The following is a 21,205-nucleotide window of genomic DNA, read 5'->3' as shown; positions in this document are numbered from 1 at the left end:
TATGTATTTTGAGCCATCTGCGACATCTCCATTTGAATTCTATTTATATATTAGTGTTTATTGGTAGGTTTTTTTAATCTGTGGAATAATAATTCCAGCGGGAGAAAGAATCTGGAATATGACGGTCGATAATTACTTAAGCAGAAATCAATACCAAGAGACAGCAAAAACTCTTCTCTGCTTGAAAGCACATATTTGGAAAAATTAAAGACAGGATCGGAATTTTTTATTGAAGGTAGGAATAGTAATGCCCAGGTTTTGAAGTTTTTTCTCGTGAACTCTTTTTGTTAGTGATACAAAAGGGTGAATATTTTTATTAACAATGTCTTTGAAAATTATTAAATCAATAATAGAAAGAGAGCGACTAATAGGATGGTATAGGGTATCATACATTTTGGACAATTTGGTTATAGTTTTCACTTTTACACCAATTTTCATGGCCAATAATTTCTTCAGTATATAGCCGAGTATTGTAAAGTGAAGAACGATACAGTTTAAATTTGATGAACTTGGGGATAGTGTTGTTCAACTGGCAGTATTGGAGAAAATCTCTATCCAAGCGAGCTTTTGCGAGTCTTCTTGCAGTCTTCTCCAGGCGGCGACATTCCTGTAGTAGTGGGAAGCCGTATTTCGTTCTTACGTACTCGTGGTCATTAGTACAGCCGTGGAGACGGATACGTAATAGAAACAGGACGGCGAAGAGTGTACTCCAGGCTGACATGGTGGAAAGGGAACGCTTCCAACATCATCAGGGTACGATATAAAGGATACAGGTAGAGAGCTAATCAGTCGATATATGAAGAGCAGAGGGCAGTGGAAAGAGGCTGGTACATAAAACCATCTTTATTAGGGCCGACGTTTCAAGACAACAAGTCTCATTTTCCAGGCTGTAAATAAGAGAATAAATCTTGTAAAGTCGAAGTTTCAGTTTGTGAGCGATAAGAGCATTACAGAAAGATGTCACCAATAGAACAAGGCTCGGAAAATTCACAGAAAAGATACAAGGAAACATATGCACTAAATTATACTTAAAATTTAAAAGAAATACTCATGAAATTAAAATCAAATAAAAATTAATTAGGTATTAGATAGAATCACATACACATAATAGAGGGGAACTAAAAAATAAGGTGGGTGGTGGCTGATTTTAAAAACTGTAAAATAAAACAGAAAGGGAAAAATAATAATAATAATAAAAACAATAAGTAAAATAACAGACACACTTGCGGGACAAACACTAACTTTTCAAAGCAAGAACAAGGCTCACACTACAAATTCACACAAACCAATAGACCAGAGAACCAAAAATATAAACAACTAAACTAGGCAATAAGCAATGGAACAGCCGTAGTTTGGTGATGAAGAGAAGGAACTTTCAATTTAATATTTAGGATCTCGAGTATAAGCGATTCTGATGTTTCTTTTGCTTGGCCTATAATTCTGATATAATCTCACTTAATAGGTGTTTTACAATTTTAGTCATGGTTTCTGATGTTAGACAATTCTGGGTTGGACAGTCTGCAACCAGTGCGATAACTTATTCCAATATGGGAATACGCTTTTACCTCGAATAGACGTCGGGTCGAACCCACATAAATTACCCAAATTACATACGGGACACTTATACTCATATACTACACCCGACTTCATCAGAGGACAGAGCTCATTGTTTTCTGTGAAAGATTGGCTCTAATGTCTGATAATTTGATTCATAGATGTCCCTGATGATATGACTAGGGGTCAAGAAAAGTAGGATTAAACTATTCATGGAAATTACTTGTTTTCCTGCACCTGCTCCTTTTAATATATATATATATATATATATATTATATATATATATATATATATATATATATATATATATATATATATATATATATATATATATGTGTGTGTGTGTGTGTGTGATATATCTATATATATATATATATAATATATATATATATATATATATATATATATATAATATATATATTATATATATCATATATATATATATAATTCTATATCTATACCTATATATATATCTATATATATATATATATATAGTTTTATATATATATATATATAATATTAATTATATATATTATTAATCCAAGGCAGGTCAGGGAAAGGCACTATCCATACGCATTTTATTAAAATATATGCCGACGTTTCACAACTCCACATAGTTGCATTTTCTAGGCTGCAAACAAGCGAACATGGCAATCAATAAACTAATAAAATCCGAATCACATATAATTAAATTAAAACATTCAGAATGTAATTAATAAAACATTTACTTAAAGAACAAGCAAATGGCTGGTGACAACCTACCCAGAAGGAAGTTAAAAACACTACTGTACTCGTATAGAGTTACAACGAGAGAGAGAAAGAGAGAAAAAGAAACAATAACAAACATACAGACAGAGAAAAACAGCTCAACAAGACCATCAGGCAATAAACAATTGTGTGGATGACGTTTGGGAGTTTAACGGTGGTACGGTCAATTTGATAATAATGGATTCCAGTATTGTTAAGTCGTGTTCTTTTTGTACCTGTCCTACTATTGAAAAATCTTTATTGTCTATATAGGTTTTACATATTTTTGAATGGTTTTTAATATTGGATTGTTCAGGGCTAGACAATCTGCTCCCGGTTCTGAAGCTGACCCATCTGTGAGCATCAATGCGCACTCGCAACAGCCTCTTGTACATCCGACATAGATCCCCTGACTACATCTGTGGCACTTGTACTTATATATAACGTTGGATGTAAACAAAGGACTGAGCTTGTCTTTGAACTTGAAGAGAGAGCCAACTGTTCGGGGATTCTCCGGAATGAGTTTCAGGTTGAGGGCCGGTAATTCTTTTTGAATGATGGTTAAAAATTTCTTCCTGAAAGTGTCATCTTGTATGTAGGGGAACGCCGCGTACAAATTCATTTTAGGGACAGTGTGATATAGAGGAGGTGGCGTCATCTTCTTATTCAACATACTATTTAACTGTCTGAAGAACAGCCTTGATGGAAAACAGTTGTTCCTGAAATAGTTTGAAAGAGTTGTTATTTCTTCATGAAAGGTCAGCCAATTAGATGATAGATGGATCTTTTTAGACTTCCCAACTGGCAGTAGTCCAGGGTCAGACTCCATAGCCGTAAGGGGTAGTGACGTCAGTGCACCTCACGTGATGCGCTGTAGGTATTAACTTAAAGTCCTTTGCAGCCTCCCTTCGGCCCTTACTGCAACCCCTTTCATTTATTTTACTGTAACTCCATGCCTATTCTCTGTCTTCCTTCCTGCTATCCTGAACCCTCTGCCAATACTTTCTTCATAATACAACTGCTTTGAGGAGGTTGTCCTCCCGTGACGCCTTTCTAAACGCCTCTATGTCAATGTTCCTTGCAGCGCTGAATGACCTCGTAGATCCCAGCGCTTGCCATCAGGCCTCGCTCTCATATTCCAATTCCAGCTCCAGGATCAGAGAGTCGATAGTCGATGAGTTCAAAATTTGGCGTCAAAATAGAATAAAATATAGAATTGTGACCGAAGCCCAAGCTCTGGGACCCGTGAGGTTATTGAGAGTACGAAGGCTTGACAGGTGTCAGAGCAGTTGCAATGTGAAACTGATGTCACGAGAGGGTTAAGGAAAGTCAGATGGCAGAGAGAGAGAATATGAACGGAGCAGCACTAAAAGGGGTAAAGAATATAATGGCACATAAACACCATTGCTATCATTCGTTATATGAAACGCTGTCATTCCCCTAGAAATCGGGTCCCGCCCAGTCAAATTCTTCTGGAGGATTTAATTTAAATAGCCAGTCCAGTTCCCGTGGTATACTGAAATCATGTGTATCTACTGTGGTTGTTTAAGTCATATATATATATATATATATATATATATATATATATATATATATATATATATATATATATATATATATGTATATATATATATATATATATATATATATATATATATATATATATATATATGTATATATATATATACATATATGTATATATATATATATATATATATATCTATATATATATATATATATATATATATATATACTATATATATGTACCATATATATATATATATATATATATATATATATATATATATATATATATATATATGTATACATATATATATATATATATATATATATATATATATATATATATATATATATATATATATATACACAAGATAACTAAGTGGGAGAAGCACCCAAATGGAGAAGTGGCCTGGTTGAATAGCCATATAAAGTTGTCATTAGTTAAGTGTGATTGCTCACGGCTGAAATGGGTATGCGTACTTTTAAGCCGGAGTGTGGGTTTGTCTTTTTAAACTTTAAACCTTTATTTTAGAGTGTCCTTTTCCATATGACTTTTTGATTTATGTCATTTTGGTTTATTTGTAATTTATTTATGTGGGGTCCCTTTTATTTTTATTTTTTTTATTTTAAACAGACGTTTCTGGCAACTTCAATAGGAACCTAACGAATAGTTCCATGGAAATGGCGTGGGGAGACTATGACTTTTCTACCATAACTAAACTAATGTTAGTTATGGTAGAGAAAGAGGTGGACGGGTTTGGTTTGATCCCCAGGGTTATTTGGGTTTTCTGTTTGAATAACAATGGTGAATTATTTGGATTTTGAACTTTAATTTATTCAGTTAAACATTTGTTTCCGGTTTTTGTAGTATATTATAAGGTTCACCGCCCCACCGAGAGCATCAAGATATATTATAAGGCCTTCATGCACTCTCAATACCGCGAGGAGGAGAAGGCGATGAAGAAGATCATTAAGGAGAACATACTCCCCATTGAAGAACGCAGGATGATGGACCTTATAATATACTACAAAAACTGGAAAACAGGAGACCTAATCATGAAAAATAACCCCTCACCGCCATCAGGAGACCCCCTCAAGCAGACGAACATAGTATACCAATACATATGTCCCGCTCGACGATGTCCTGGGAAGTACATTGGAATGACTACAATGCGTCTTGCGAAGAGAATCTCCAGTCACGCCCAAGAAGGGGCTATCAAGAATCACGCCCTCACCGCCCACAGAGACACAATCTCCCGCGACTGTATTATCCGTAACACCAGGATAATAGGGAGAGCACCTGACCCCTGACCCTTGCCGTCTGCACCTCCTGGAGGCGTTACTCATCCAGGAGCAAAAGCCCTCCATGAATACGACACAGGAGGCCTTTTTGCTCCCGACCTGCATGCGAAGGAACACTCCAGTAATGGCAAACATCACCATATCGCCACCCGTAAACGCCCCAATTCAAGAGGAAAATACCACCGAAGACGACATTAATACCATGAATAATACCAGGAGTGACGTCACACGGCCTTTAACCAATCAAAATGAAGCCCGGCATGATGATATGCAGCTGAGAAGATCGGCGCGCCTGTTGAGCATGTGCTCGGGAGCTGGCTTGAGCCCGCAATCATTCACTAGCCAATGAAAAGGCAGCGGCACGACGCCCCCCGCTGGACCACCACAATATAAGCAGTTGGACTCACCTTCTCACTTCAGTCCTTCACCCACCTCTGTAGAGATTCTTCTCTATTTTCCGAATAGCGGATTTTTCCGTGCTACTTAGACAGGCTAGTAGAGCGCCTATGGAGGTCATGATCAAATACAGAGTCAAAATTAGTGTATATATTTGGATTTTACAGATAAACTATGATACCATAGTTATCAAAGTCATTAACGATATACATATATATATGTCTCTCTCTCTCTCTCTCTCTTTCTTGAAGCAAGCGAGCTTTCGTCTGGAGCTGCCAGACATCCTCGGGCTGGGAAGCTGAGGGTGGACTGATCTTGGAGCAGTGTCCGTCCTTGTTTATATTTGGAGTTGACAGCAGGGGGTCTGCCCCATGCTGATCTACTATTGGCTGGTGGCGGTAGGTCTTCGTTTTCATTGGTGGCTTGAACCGGGTCTCAAACCACTTTCCACGCGTTGATGGTTGTGATGCTGTAGTCCTGTAGCCGCCTTGACCTCCTTAGCGACGCGGTTACGTTGATGGGCGTTTCGCTATGCTGCGGGACGTCACGGCTAACTTGATTATGGTTGGCTGTAGGAGTATCTCGTTCCGTAGCGTTGTCTTCCATGGAGTTGTCGTGCTCGGTGGTGTCATTGTTGGTGGCAGGTCTTCTCATACTCGTAGGGAGGAGAAATTCTTCCTGTGTCGTATTTAGTGTAGGTTTTACTTGCTGGATGAGAAGCGCCTCCAGCAGGCATCAGGGGCCTTCCGATGATCTTCATGTTTTGGATGATCACATCCTGGGAGATGGCCTCTTGATTTTTGGTGCGTGCGTGATTCTTGATAGCCCCCTCTTAGGCGTGGCATGAGAGTCTCTTCGACAGGCGCATGGTAATCATACCAACGTAGGCGCCGCTGCAACCGCGGACTGGGCATGTATACTGGTACACCACATGCGTCTGCTTCAGGGGGTCTCGTACCTGTGGAGAGGGGTTATTTTTCATGATAAGGTCACGCGTCCTCCGATTCTGGTAGTAGATAATTAGGTCGATATTTTTGGTGTCGTCGGTCGGGGATACATTTTCAGAAATAATTTTCTTAACTGAGTCCTCTTCTTCACGGTAATGTGAACTCATGAAGGCTTTATAATACAGCTTGATATTATCCTGAGGGCAGGGTTGCGGGCTCTCAGTACCGCACCATTTTTCCAGGGCTGTACGGACTTCTCTGCTTATTAATTTATTTGAATACCCGTTATTTACGAGTACTTGGGAGGTGCGGTCGAGTTCCTGATGAGTGTCCTGCCAGGTCGAGCAGTGGGAGAGGGCTCTCCTGACGAAGGCCCTGACGGTCGTGCTTTTGAATCTGGCCGGGCACTCGCTGTCACCATTGAGGCAAAGTCCTAGGTTGGTTTTCTTTGTGTAGATGGAAGTACGGAGGCCGTCTTCCGTCTTACTCACAAGGACGTCGAGGAAGGGGAGCCGATCGTCGGTGCTGTATTCAAACGTGTAATTCAGCACGCTGCACTGCTGAAATACCTGATGGAGGGCTTCTACCTCATTCTCGGCGTCGACTTGAACAAAGATGTCGTCGATATATCGTCCATATCTGCGGGGTTGCTGCATCCTAGCGAAGACTCGTTCCTCCACGGTGCCCATGTAAAAGTGAGCGAAGAGTACCCCCAGTGGGGAGCCCATCGCTACGCCGTACTTTTGGCGGTACATCTGACCACGGTGGGTGGAGAAAGGGGCCTTCTTCGTGCAGATCTCCAGCAGCGTACGGAGCGAGGCTTCGGGTATGTTGAGGGGCGCCGTCGACTGACTCCTGTAGACACGCTCAAGATGATGTCAATGGTTTCGTCGACAGGCACGTTCGTAAACAGGGACTCTACGTCCAGCGAGGCGAAAATCCCGGTGCCAGGGGCATCCTTGATGACTTCTAGGAATTCTACTGACGACTGCAGGCTGTACCAACTCGGGACGTATGGGGTCAAAATTTGGTTAAGACGTTTAGCCAAGGTGTAAGTAGGGGCGGGCGTCTGGCTGATGATCGGCCGGAGGGGGTTTCCTGGTTTGTGAGTTTTTATGTTACCGTATAGATAACCCAGGCTGTAGTCTCCTTGTATGGGCGGGAGGTGGACAGCGTTAGTCGCAGCATTCACTACACTGATGACCCCGTTGGCCTCCCTCTTAATGTCGTCTGTCGTTTTCGTTGTCTTTGGAGGCGCTCAAACTTGCTCTCGTCGGACAAAATGGCATCCAGCTTCTCGTGGTATTCAGCAGTGTCAATCAAGACGAAGGCTGCCGTCTTGTCCACGCGTCGCACCGTGATGTTCTCTTTCTCCTTCAGTTCCTTCGCCGCTTTCTTCATCTCCTTGGTGAGGATCCCGCTGGAGTGCGAGCCCCTCTCCGTAAGGGCTTCAGCAAGTAGGAGGGGTTGAAGGGCGTCGGAAGTTCTCACGATGCTCCGGGCTTCGAGCTGCTGGATGGAGTCGAGGAGCAACTCGATTTCGAGTCTCTTGTCGTGCGGTCTGGGTCTCAAGATGAAGTGGCAATTAAGACCCAGCTTCAGAAGGGCGTCTTGATCGGGGGTGGGGTCGTAGTCAGTAAGGTTAATATATCCTTGGGTTTGTTCAGGGACGCGGAGTTTGCCGCCGTTCAGGGAAATGAGCTTGCGAAGGGTACCTCTCATCCGTTGCTTCATGTCATCCTCCTGAAGGCGGGCGAGGCATCTCTCGATGTTCCCAGGGTACATTGGTTCATCTCCTGCGGGGTTGTCTTCTTCAATGGGTGTGTCACGTTCAGGGTTATCGAATTCGGTGTTGTCCAATCCATGACTACCTTCTTCTCGAAGGGCACCAGGACGTGCTGCTATAGGTTCCTCTCCTACTCCACTGGTGCCAGGGCTGCTTCTCACTCTCTCCCACTCCTGCCGCAGTCTCTTGGTCTCATTCTGGAGAGCACGCAGTTCGGTAGTCTTGATCACTATTTGCCGCTGTAGGAGGGATTTTCTAAACCTCCTGGTGTCCTCATCATTTCTTGCTGACAGGTCGTGTAGCCGAATATTAGTGTACTTAGGAAGCAGACCCTCTCTCAAGCACACTTTATTAAAAGTAATGGCTACTTCAGCAGCGTTACACTTGTAAAGATTCTTCTCTATTTTCCAAATAGAGGCTTTTTCCGTGCTACTTAGACAGGCTAGTAGAGCTCCTATGGAGGTCATGATCAAATACAGAGTCAAAATTGGTGTATATATTTGAATTTTACAGATAAACTATGATACCATAGTTATCAAAGTCTTTAACGATATATATACATATATATGTCTCTCTCTCTCTCTCTCTCTCACTCTCTCTCTCTCTCTCTCTCTCTCTGAAAATGTATCCCCGACCGACGACACCAAAAATATCGACCTAATTATTTACTACCAGAATCGGAGGACGTGCGACCTTATCATGAAAAATAACCCCTCTCCACAGGTACGAGACCCCCTGAAGCAGACGCATGTGGTGTACCAGTATACATGCCCAGTCCGCGGTTGCAGCGACGCCTACGTTGGTATGACTACCATGCGCCTGTCGAAGAGACTCTCATGCCACGCCCAAGAGGGGGCTATCAAGAATCACGCACGCACCAAACATCAAGAGGCCATCTCCTGGGATGTGATCATCCAAAACACGAAGATCATCGGAAGGCCCCTGATGCCTGCTGGAGGCGCTTCTCATCCAGCAGGTAAAACCTACACTAAATACGACACAGGAAGAATTTCTCCTCCCTACGAGTATGGGAAGACCTGCCACCAACAATGACACCACTGAGCACGACAACTCCAAGGAAGACAACGCCCCCGAACGAGATACTCCTGCAGCCAACCATAATCAAGTTAGCCGTGACGTCCCGCAGCGTAGCGAAACGCCCATCAACGTAACCGCGTCGCTAAGGAGGTCAAGGCGGCTGCAGGACTTACAGCATCGCAACCATCAACGCGTGGAAAGTGGCTTGAGACCCGGTTCAAGCCACCAATGAAAACGAAGACCTACCGCCACCAGCCAATAGTAGATCAGCATGGGGCAGACCCCTGCTGTCAACTCCAAATATAAACGAGGACGGACACCGCTCCAAGATCAGTCCACCCTCAGCTTCCCAGCCCGAGAATGTCTGGCAGCTTCAGACGAAAGCTCGCTTGCTTCAAGAAAGAGAGAGAGAGAGAGAGAGAGAGAGAGAGACATATATATATATCGTTAATGACTTTGATAACTATGGTATCATAGTTTATCTGTAAAATTCAAATATATACACCAATTTTGACTCTGTATTGTATCATGACCTCCATAGGCACTCTACTAGCCTGTCTAATTAGCACGGAAAAAGCCGCTATTCGGAAAATAGAGAAAAATCTTTACAAGTGTAACGCTGCTGAAGTAGCCATTACTTTTAATAAAGTATGCTTGAGAGAGGGTCTGCTTCCTAAGTACAATAATAATAATAATAATAATAATAATAATAATAATAAGAATAATAATAATAATAATAATAATAATGACCACAGGAAGAACATTACAAAAAAGACAATAGTATGGGGAAATATAGCCAGTAACTACAGGCCTATCACCTGCCTACCAATAATGTGGAAGTTACTAACAGGTATCATCAGTGAAAGGCTATACAACTACCTAGAGGATATAAACACCATCCCCACCAACAGAAAGAATGCAGAAGGAATTGTAGGGGCACAAAACACCAGCTCCTGATAGACAAAATGGTAATGAAGAACAGTAGGAGAAGGAAAACCAACCTAAGCATGGCATGGATAGACTTTAAGAAAGCCTTCGACATAATACCACACACATGGCTAAAAGAATGCCTGAAAATATATAGGGCAGAGGAAAACACCATCAGCTTCCTCAAAATTACAATGTGCAACTGGAATAAAATACTTGCAAGCTCTGGAATAAGACTAGCAGAGGTTAATATCAGGAGAGGGATCTTCCAGGGCGACTCACTGTCCCCACTACTCTTCGTAGTAGCCATGATCCCCATGACAAAAGTATTGCAGAAGATGGATGCTGGGTACCAACTCAAGAGAAGAGGCAATAAAATTAACCATCTGATGTTCATGGACGACATCAAGCTGTATGGTAAGAGCATCAAGGAAATAGATACTCTAATTCAGACTGTAAGGATTGTATCTGGGAACATCAGGATGGAGTTTGGAATAGAAAAGGGCAAAGTAACAAGGACTGAAGGGATAAAGCTACCAGATGGGAACAACATCAAATACATAGATGAGACAGGATATAAATACCTGGGAATAATGGAAGGAGGGAATATAAAACACCAAGAGTTGAAGGACACGATCAAGAAAGAATATATGCAGACTCAAGGTGATACTCAAGTCAAAACTCAATGCCGGAAATATGATAAAAGCCATAAACACATGGGCAGTGCCAGTAATCAGATACAGCTCAGGAATCGTGGAATGGACGAAGGCAGAACTTCGCAGATAGACCAAAAAACGAGGAAACATATGACAATACACAAAGCACTACACCCAAGAGCAAATACGGACAGTCTATACATAACACGAAAGGAAGGAGGGAGGGGACTACTAAGCATAGAGGACTGCGTCAACATCGAGAACAGAGCACTGGGGCAATATATGAAAACCAGTGAAGACTAGTGGCTCAAGACTGCATCGGAAGAAGGACTGATAAAAGTAGACGAAGACCCAGAAATATACAGAGACAGGAGAATGACAAGCAGAACAGAGGATTGGCACAACAAACCAATGCACAGACAATACAGGAGACAGACTAAAGAACTAGCCAGCGATGACACGTGGCAATGACTACTGAGGGGAGAGCTTAAGAAGGAAACTGAAGGACTGATAACAGCGGCACAAGATCAGGCCCTAAGAACCAGATATGTTCAAAGAACGATAGATGGAAATAACATCTCTCCAATATGCAGGAAGTGCAATACGAAAAATTAAACCATAAACCACATAGCAAGGGAATGTCCGGCACTTGCACAGAACCAGTACAAAAAGAGGCATGATTCAGTAGCAAAAGCCCTCCACTGGAGCCTGTGCAAGAAACACCAACTACCTTGCAGTAATATGTGGTACGAACACCAACCTGAAGGAGTGATAGAAAACGATCAGGCAAAGATCTTCTGGGACTATGGTATCAGAACAGACAGGGTGATACGTGCATATAGACCAGACGTGACGTTGATTGACAAAATCAAGAAGAAAGTATCACTCATTGATGTCGCAATACCATGGGACACCAGAGCCGAAGAGAAAGAAAGGGAAAAAATGGATAAGTATCAAGACCTGAAAATAATTTCCACATTCCGTTCTATCACCTTTCTTGTGAATTGGCACAAACAGTCCCTCCTCCCATTCCTCAGGCATTTCTTCTCTTCTCCAAATTCCAATCACGATTTTTTCCATTGCTTCTTGTAGTTGTCTTCCTTCATACTTCAGTAGTTCTGCACTAATTTCGTCAATGCCAGCAGACTTATTATTCTTTAGGTGATTTATTATTTCTAGAATTTCCTCTGTGGTTGGATCCTCAACATCCTCTCCCAATATAATTTCTCCATTCTCCCCAGGCTGTTCAGGAAATGCTGTTCTATTTAACAAGGTTCTAAAATGTTCTACCAATCTCTCTTCAATTTCCTCTCTATCTACTAAAAGATCACCATATCTACTGTGCACCATTCCTCGTCTGGCCTGGTATCCCTTCCTAATTTTATTTATACCATGGAACTCGGCCCTCACATTTCCCCGCCTGCTGTTGCTCTCAACCTCTTCCAACTCCCTATCGATTAGCATTCTTTTCTTCCTTCTGTTAGTGCTGCATGCCTCATTTCTTGCCTCTGTATATATCCTTCTCCTCTCTGCATTTCCCCTATTCTCTAACCATTTCAATCTTGCTTCTCTTCTTCTTTGGGCTGCCTCTCTGCATTCCTCATCAAACCATCGCCCTCCCCTCCGTTGCCTCGCCATGCCAACAGTTCTCTCTGCTGCTTCCAACAATATAGGTTTTACCTGGTTCCAACTTGCATCATCATCCACCTCTCATGCTGCAAATCTGTTCTCTACTTCAACCTGATATTGCAATCTTGTTTCCATTCTTTCTCTTTGTTGTTAATTTTATACGTATTTTTGCTGCCACCATGTAATGATCTGAATCACAATCTGCTCCCTGGTATGCTCTCACATCCATCAGCGCTGATCTAAATTTCCTTTTGACTAAAATGTGATCAATTTGATTGGTTGTATTTCCATCAGGTGAAAGCCAAGTGCCCTTATGTTTTTCTTTATGTGGGAACAGAGTGCCTCCTACTACTAAATTGTATTCTGTGGCTAGTGTTGCCAGTCTAATCCCATTGTCATTACTATTTTCATGTAAGCTATGTGTGCCCATAGTTCCCTTAAAAGCTGCTATTTCTTTACCTACTTTAGCATTCATATCTCCCAATATTATCAGCATATCGTGCCCTGGTACTTTGTTTAAAACCTCCTGAACTTCACTATACCATCTATCTTTGGTATCTTCTTCACTGTCCTCTGTAGGGGCATGCAATGTTATTACTGTGATTTTAAACCATTTAGCAGTCATCCTTATTCTTGCTATCCTGCTGCTTATACCCTCAAACTCCACAACAGCAGTGTTTATCTTTTTACTTATATAAAATCCAACTCCCTCTTCATGTCTTCCATCTTCTCTGCCAATATAATATATGACCCCCTTATCCATCTCACACTTCCCAACTTCCAGCCATCTAATCTCTTGTAGGGCAGCTATTTGTATACCATATCTTTCCAGCTCATTTTCAAGTACATCAGCAAATCCCCCTCTGTACAAACTTCGTACATTCCAAGTACGTAGCAAACTTTATGGGTTTTTTCCAGCTCATGATCCTATTCGTTCCTGAGTCATCAACAAGTAGTCCAGGCCTATTCACTTCTTGTACGGTTTCTGTAACAATCTAGGTTTTTACAGGAAAGGGTTGTTAGCCCCTCCCTGATAATAATAATAATAATAATAATAATAATAATAATAATAATAATAATAATAATAATAATAATAATAATAATAATAATAATAATAATTAGTACAAAATACTTGCATTATGCTATATATCCATGTGAACCTTTATGTTATTTATTCAGAGAGTTGAAATGTACGAATTCATCGATTGAAATGCAATGGAAAAGAGTCCTTATTGCGCCTTTTAACTTCCACACTTGTTGTCACCCCCCTTGAATGTTAAGCTACCCCAAGGGAGTATTTTACCCCCAACCCGCAACGGTTTCTGCAAACCAAAGCGCTAAACCCGGATAATTATAAAGGTGTTGCGGACAATTAACTTTGAGCCGACATTAGACAACGTCAGGAGAATAAAACGCAGAAAAATACGCTCATCAACCCACTTCTTCCTTTGATCTAATTCCCCTCCACAAACCCCGCCTCCCCTTTTCGAAGTCTATTTTCATTTAAAGCAGAGTTTAAAACAAATGCCCTCCCTCACACCTCGGCAATATCTATTTATTAATTCATTTTTTTTAATAAGTGAGATCTCTTCTTTCTGCATTTACTTTTACCTCCCTCATCTTACTTCTTCCTAATGTACACCATATTCGTTAGAAGCTTGAATTACTGGTCAATGGTTCCTATGGGCTTGTTATATTCGAATAGGTTTCATCTTATTGATAATAATAATAATGAAAATAATAATTCTCTTATTTTTCAGCTGTCTAAGATGTCCTTGTTCATATATTAGGGCTGTTCCTTGGCATAGTAAGGCGCCCTGTGAGGTTATGTTAGACCTGCGATAATTTTACGCTAAGTTGGTTGGTTATGACTTCCATACTCATTGGAGTGTCTTGGGCTTTGATGATAACTTACGAAGTCAGTATCTTCTTTGGTTATGATGATGGAGATGTTTCAACACATGGTGATAAATTCTAAGTTCATTCCATATCTTCTTTCTGATGTGAGGTTTCTAATAGAAAACACGAAGTACAAAAAATATCTCTATTCTCTGAGATTACATGATGAAGATTGGATACAATTTGTACAGGTCTGCCAATGATGATGGCTGATCCAATTCTGCCCACAATCTCGGTTTCAAATCATAAAGGAAACAGACAGTAGCTCGAACATACGAACATACACACAGATGACATAGATTACAAGTCACGTAGGCCGTTTGAATTATAGGTCGCTGTGGTTGTCTTAAGCAGGAAGCTTGGCAACTAGACACTGACTCATTACAACACGTCATCTTAGCCTACTTTATCGTATCTGGTCTGATCACATTCCTGCAAGCAAACTGGTTGACCTCTTGGGTCACTGGTTTTAATTAATCATAGTTTTAATTTTTTATATATGGAATAACATTCCATATATTCTGCTTATGTAGCACTTACACATATAATCGCAATTCCCGACGTGAACTTCCTTCAGCTCTGAGCACCTTTTTTCCTCATGTGTCAATTCGGATTTTGAAGACCTTTGGGCAATCTGCAGATTTGACTGATTCACTGAAGCTCTTCTGTGAATGATATTTAAAAAGCTTATAAACCCCAGCACTGAAAATGAGGAAATTCCCCGCGGTTTTCCTGACATTCCCCAGGAGTTTTACCTTCTCACTGACTACAGTCTAAAATAGAAATGAATTTTATTCTTAGAAAATCTTTGGCGTTTCATTTGTCAGAATCGATTTATAAAAAGCAGCAGCTGTCACCTGACTGAACATCAGACTGTTCCTCTGCATGATATGATAACCTCACTACCTGTCTGCCACTTCTGTTTCCTTCATTGTTTTGTCATTGCCATACATGCTCTTTCTAAACCTCTGAAGAAGAACCCTGATATACTCTAATACAAAACATTGAAATGATGTTCTTGGGAGCCAGGTTATTCTCATAGGTGTGTTTTATTAATCTCAAACACAGTGCGCTTGTCGTTTTGCTATTGTAATCTTGGGTCCTGGTTCAGTTCAGCTAGTCTGATGGGAAAGGTGCTCTTGACGGACGTCAAAGTGATGTTGAAGTAGAAAGGACGGATAATTTTGAAATGACTGATGCATGCAGGCACAAGCACACACATTTGGGTGTGCAAGGAGTTGGGGAAAGATATTTTCACTTTTTAGAAGACATTTCTCATCCATCTTCATCTCCGAGGGTTGTTAATGACTGAAGTCGAATCAGTAAGGTAGAATAAGGGAGTCCTTAAACAAGTTCCTGACAAAATATTCCATGCCTCATTGTAGTAGGTGTCTCCCTTTCTCCATGTCGTTTTCTTTCTATAGAAAGTGGTTCTATTTCTCCAATATTTCCCTGCATTTTCTTAAAAAGTTCTAAATTGGAAAGTCTTTTTTACATCCATTCTAGAACCATAGTAATTTCAGATAAACTGAATAACTTCAAGGTTAACGACAATTGTCATTGAAGCTTTCATCCAATTTCAGATTCTAGAGCCCATTAATACAAGAGAGAGAGACTTGAATAGCTACATCCTCAATCCATTATCTTTTATTCTTGTCTTATGTAGTCTACAACAAAGAGAATTCAGCTTTAATGTATCTCCTCGTTAAAGGAAAACTGAGGCGGATAAAACTCGAAATAAATTGTTGATAAAATGACTGAACCCAGAAATATCTTAGGAAACATCATCGGTCTTTGTCTGATAAGAAATTTTCAACTTTTCTTGACTAAGGCGTTCAACTCAATAGTTGTTGAAGGATACTGAAAGAGGAAAAAAAATAAAAGCTTGAGAAATAGACATGGCAGTCAATTGGGGTTCTTCGGCATCTCTTAGTTTACCCACCTTATCTCTTCTTTGAGTGAGAATCTAATGCTGAGGATCCAAGATACTTTCCGTCTCTTCTCAGTCTCAAGGTTATTATAAAGTCTTGGTGAGGCTCAGAACTGAATGATTCTCGCTGATTCACGGCAAAGATAAAAGGTCAAAGGTTGAACCTCTGTGACTTGTATTTTACACAACACTGACTCAATTTCCTGATAATGATTACAATTAAAGGCTGTTGATGATTGCATTTTCATACCATTAACATATATTTAAATGCCAAATCAAACGGCCAAAAATTATATCAAGTTCACAAAAGTAACTGAATTACTGTCTAAACTGTGACTGAGTAACTGTCTAAACAAAGAGAGCTGTTAGTATTGAACAGGGAGAGATCGATTAAAACCTGACTCTAAATACAATCAAACAGTAATGAGGGTATAGTCTCTCTCTCTCTCTCTCTCTCTCTCTCTCTCTCTCTCTCCTTAGATATTCTAAATTCTTTATAAAAGATTACCAGTATCCTTCGTATAGATTTATCGAATACCATCGCCTCTTTTTATTTTTAGTTTCACGAACAAAAAATAATAAGAACATAATTATGTTATTTGTTGTATACATTTTTATTTTTGTTCTTTCTACCCATTTAGCTTGAGACAGTAACTGCCTGAACTTCAACCAGGTGCGTCTAATTTGTCATTATTTCAGATTCCACACTGTACGTCAGTCAATTTAGTGGCTCTAAGAACATTAGTCGAGGACAATAACATTTGCAAACTCATAGTTTATAAAAATGCTGAATTGAGTTTTTTTAAATAACTTCTGAAATACTTTTAAAAATCTCAGAGAATAAACAAATGCCCTTCCGATGTGAAGCAGCGTCAGGTTGTACGAGATACAAATACCTTCACGAAAATATTTGATCATGCTCTTTATTACAATCATCAAGATCAACGTGACTGAGAGTAGAGAGAGAGAGAGAGAGAGAGAGAGAGAGAGAGAGAGAGAGATATATATATATATATATATATATATATATATATATATATGTATATATATATAATATATATCTACTATATATATATATTATATACATATATATATATATAAAGGTTTTTGCCATGAAGGAAAAAATGAAAAAGCCAGATAGCCGAGTACTTTCGGTCTTGTTCAGACCCTTTACTAAGGCAAACTGATTTTACAGAGGAAAACATAGTCAACAGAAGGCTTAATATCCGAACTGACACTACAAGATTAGCAATAAGGTCGATTTCACTCTAACAGAAACGAGAAAACGCCTGAGGGTAGCCACACCTTGCCATCCATAAAATTCACTGTTGAAATTGAAAATAACAATGTCATCCCTTTCCTAGATGTATTAATACATAGAGAATCTTTCCAATGCAAATTCAGTATTTATAGAACACCCACAAATAATTTAATATATGTACATTTTTATTCTGGCCACCATCTTAATATTAAAATTTCAATTTTTTCTTCTATGTTCCTACGCGCTTTGCGTATCACGAGTCCACAATATCTTGACCAAGAAATAGAATGCATAAAAAAGATAGGAAACGATCTCTGCTACCCACCTCATTTAATTGATTTACGTTATCAAAAAGCTAACAAAAAGTTTTATAGAGTTGCTATTAATGAAAATGAAATGCCTAAAAACGTACTTAGCTTACCTTACTTTCGTGGATTTGAAACCATAAAATCAATATTTAAATCGTTTAATGTTAATATAGTGTTCTCTGATAACAATACCATTAAAGATATGCTAATTAAGAATAGTCCCGTAACAAATAACAACATCATTTACAAAATTCCTTGTAAGGATTGCCCATCGTTTTACATTGGTCAGTCAAGTAAAAATTTATGTGTACGTATTAAGCAGCATTATTTTATTCAGTTAGAACAGCCCAGACTTCAAATGCACTGTTTATCCATCTGAGTAAAAAATCTCATTGTATTAATTGGGGTGATACCTCTGTAATTGCTAGATCTAATGATTATGTTTCAAGAAATTTACTGGAATCGGAAATTACACAAATCACTAATAAAAACAACTTAAATCTTAGTCTGGGAATGTACCATTTGGACCCATATATTTGTAAGATGTTTATGAAGGACCTTAGAATATATGAACTATTAATAAATTAGTCCCACATGTATATAGTTATTATTTCTCTATCTCTCTCTCTCTCTCTCTCTCTCTCTCTCTGGTTCGATATTCTCTCTCCCTCTTTCTCTTGTTCGATATATATATATATATATATATAGTATATATATATATATATATATATATATATATATATATATATATATATATATATATATATCTTTCGTCTTTCATTAGTAATAATTTTTTGGGAAAAATTTTTGTGTAAATTCCATGATATTAAGTTGTACATATATGCTTCCTTGTTTTTTTCAAAATGTACTGTTTTCTGGAAGAATAACCTGTTTACCGCATGTGTACCCTCCAAGGTGTGGCTACCCTCAGGCGCTTTCCTCGTTTTGTTAGAGTGAAATCGCCCTTATTGCTTATCTTGTAGTGTCAGTTTGGTATATTAAGCCTTCTTTTGACTATGTTGTCCTCTGTAAAATCAGTTTGCCTTAGTAAAGGGTCTGAAACAGGACCGAAAGTACTCAGCTATCTCGCTTTTCATTTTTCCTTCGTGGCAAAAACCTTTATTTATACATAGCATCACGTTTTATATACTTCGTGATCAAGTTATTCATATATATATATATATATATATATATATATATATATATATATATATATATATATATATATATATATATATCTATAATATATATATATATATATATATATATATATATATACGGGTACACAATTTTTCACTGATACAACATTCATTGAATAGAATGGCTTTTTCACTGTTTACCAGCTTTTTTGAAATTGATTCATATTTTCTAATTATTTTCTTCACTTCATTGTTCAGGTTACTAATGGACACATAATGGGGTTCTTCCACTTACTCCAGTATTTTTACAAAAACGCGACAGCTGTTTCATCAACCTATACGTATTTATTAGGGCTGTTGCCTAGTATAATAAGGCGCCCTTGAGGTAATGTTAGACTTGCGATAATCTTACGCTAAGTCGGTTGGTTATGCACTTCCATACTCATTGGAGTGTCTTGGGGTTTGTAGATCACTTACGTAGTCGGTATTATATTCTTTGGTTATGACGACAATGTGTTAAACTCATGATGATTCGGCAATGATGTGAGGTTCTAGTAGAAAACACGAAGTATAAAAATACATATATTCTTCTGAGATTACATGATGAATATCAGACAGGGTTGTACAGGTCTGCCAATGACGATGGCTTGATCGCTTCTGCCAATGATGATGGCTAATTCTGTTCCGTCTACCATCTCGGTTACAAGTCATAAAGGAAGCAGACAGTAGCTCGAACATATGAACATACATACAAAATGAGACACATTAGAAATCACGTAGGCCGTTTGAATTATAGGTCGCGGTAGTTGTCTCAAGCAGGAAGCTTGGACTAATGTTTCAAAACAAATGAATGACCACAGGTGACGGCACGTCAACTTAGCCTACTTTATTGTATACGTCATCTTAGCGTCTCTGTTCTGATCACATTCCTGCAAGCAATCTGGTTGACCTCTTTAGTTTTAGTTTTTTATATATATGGAATAACATTCTATATTTTTATTATGTAATACTTACATAAAAGCTCGGTCAGCTACCAAAACCAACTACTGAATATTACTCAAACTTGACTTGCATTTGACTTATAGGAGTGTGATACAGACACTATGTGAATATATATAGATATATAGAAAATACTTAAAAGTAAAAAAATTTCATGGTGTACACAAATACAGATTCAAGTAATAGGATATAAAACACAATATGCATATGATGATATTCGTAAATAATAGTGATCACGTGATATATACTGAAACAGTTTTTCACTTCATCTCTTTAAGATACATATGCTACAGAAAATACTAATGTACTCTGATAATCGCATAGAATAAAGATAAACATGATAAAAATCATATTGTAACTGATAAAAATTCATATATGAATTGATAAAAATTATTAATGTTTATGCTGATTGATTCGTTGATTTTTATGCTAACTGTTATATATCTGCAGTTATTGGTAAGATAAAGGTAACAGATTGATTATGGCTACCTTGATTTATTTATACATATGTATATGGATTCATATAATTATGATTAAGATATGTGCACTTTAAATAGATTCCTAGTGCGTACACGCAAAGATATATTTCGACTGTTATTTATGATCATTTATATATAGGATACATGATACTTTATATATAGGATACATGACCGAGGTTATACTACTACACATTTAACTAGCGTTCGAACAACTTTTCGTCCATTACACAGTTCCAGACAACCACCTATAGCCAAATGAAATGGCCAATTCCAAATGGTTAAAAACACAAGGGGAAAAAAAAATTGCCTGGCGGGGTCCAACGTTCTATTTCGGCCTCATACTTGTTCTCTGCATCCTAAGCCACACGAATACGTTCGCGATGAATAAAATCACCCCCAGCACAAGTCCTTCGCCAGCAACGTAGAGTTGAATATCCTTCTGGTCGTAATTGTCGGAAGTATGTCCCTTTTGTAGTCGATTTCCGACAGCCGCCGGAGCGTTCTGCATTAAAACGAGATTAACGACGGGATACGGGTGTCGGTCGAAGAAGTCCAAGAAATAAGCTTGTTCACTTATGATGGTGCTTATTCCTTTCATATTGTAGGCGGTTGTTACTTGACTGCAGTCGTCCGCAGCGACGAACGATTTTTTGAAGTTGCGATGTGAAACTCTCGTACTGCAGG

General features: G+C 39.0%; 1 protein-coding gene across 1 annotated transcript; it reads right to left on the bottom strand.

Moving 5' to 3' along the window:
* Positions 1-12,612: 12,612 nt before the first annotated feature.
* On the bottom strand, positions 12,613-13,269 carry LOC135215924 (craniofacial development protein 2-like). The gene has a single exon (XM_064250879.1). The coding sequence runs from the start codon at positions 13,267-13,269 to the stop codon at positions 12,613-12,615; it is 657 nt and encodes a 218-aa protein (XP_064106949.1).
* Positions 13,270-21,205: the final 7,936 nt, after the last annotated feature.

This window comes from Macrobrachium nipponense, chromosome 5, assembly GCF_015104395.2.
Source record: "Macrobrachium nipponense isolate FS-2020 chromosome 5, ASM1510439v2, whole genome shotgun sequence".
NCBI lineage: Eukaryota > Metazoa > Arthropoda > Malacostraca > Decapoda > Palaemonidae > Macrobrachium > Macrobrachium nipponense.
This window is presented reverse-complemented; position numbering and strand designations above follow the sequence as displayed.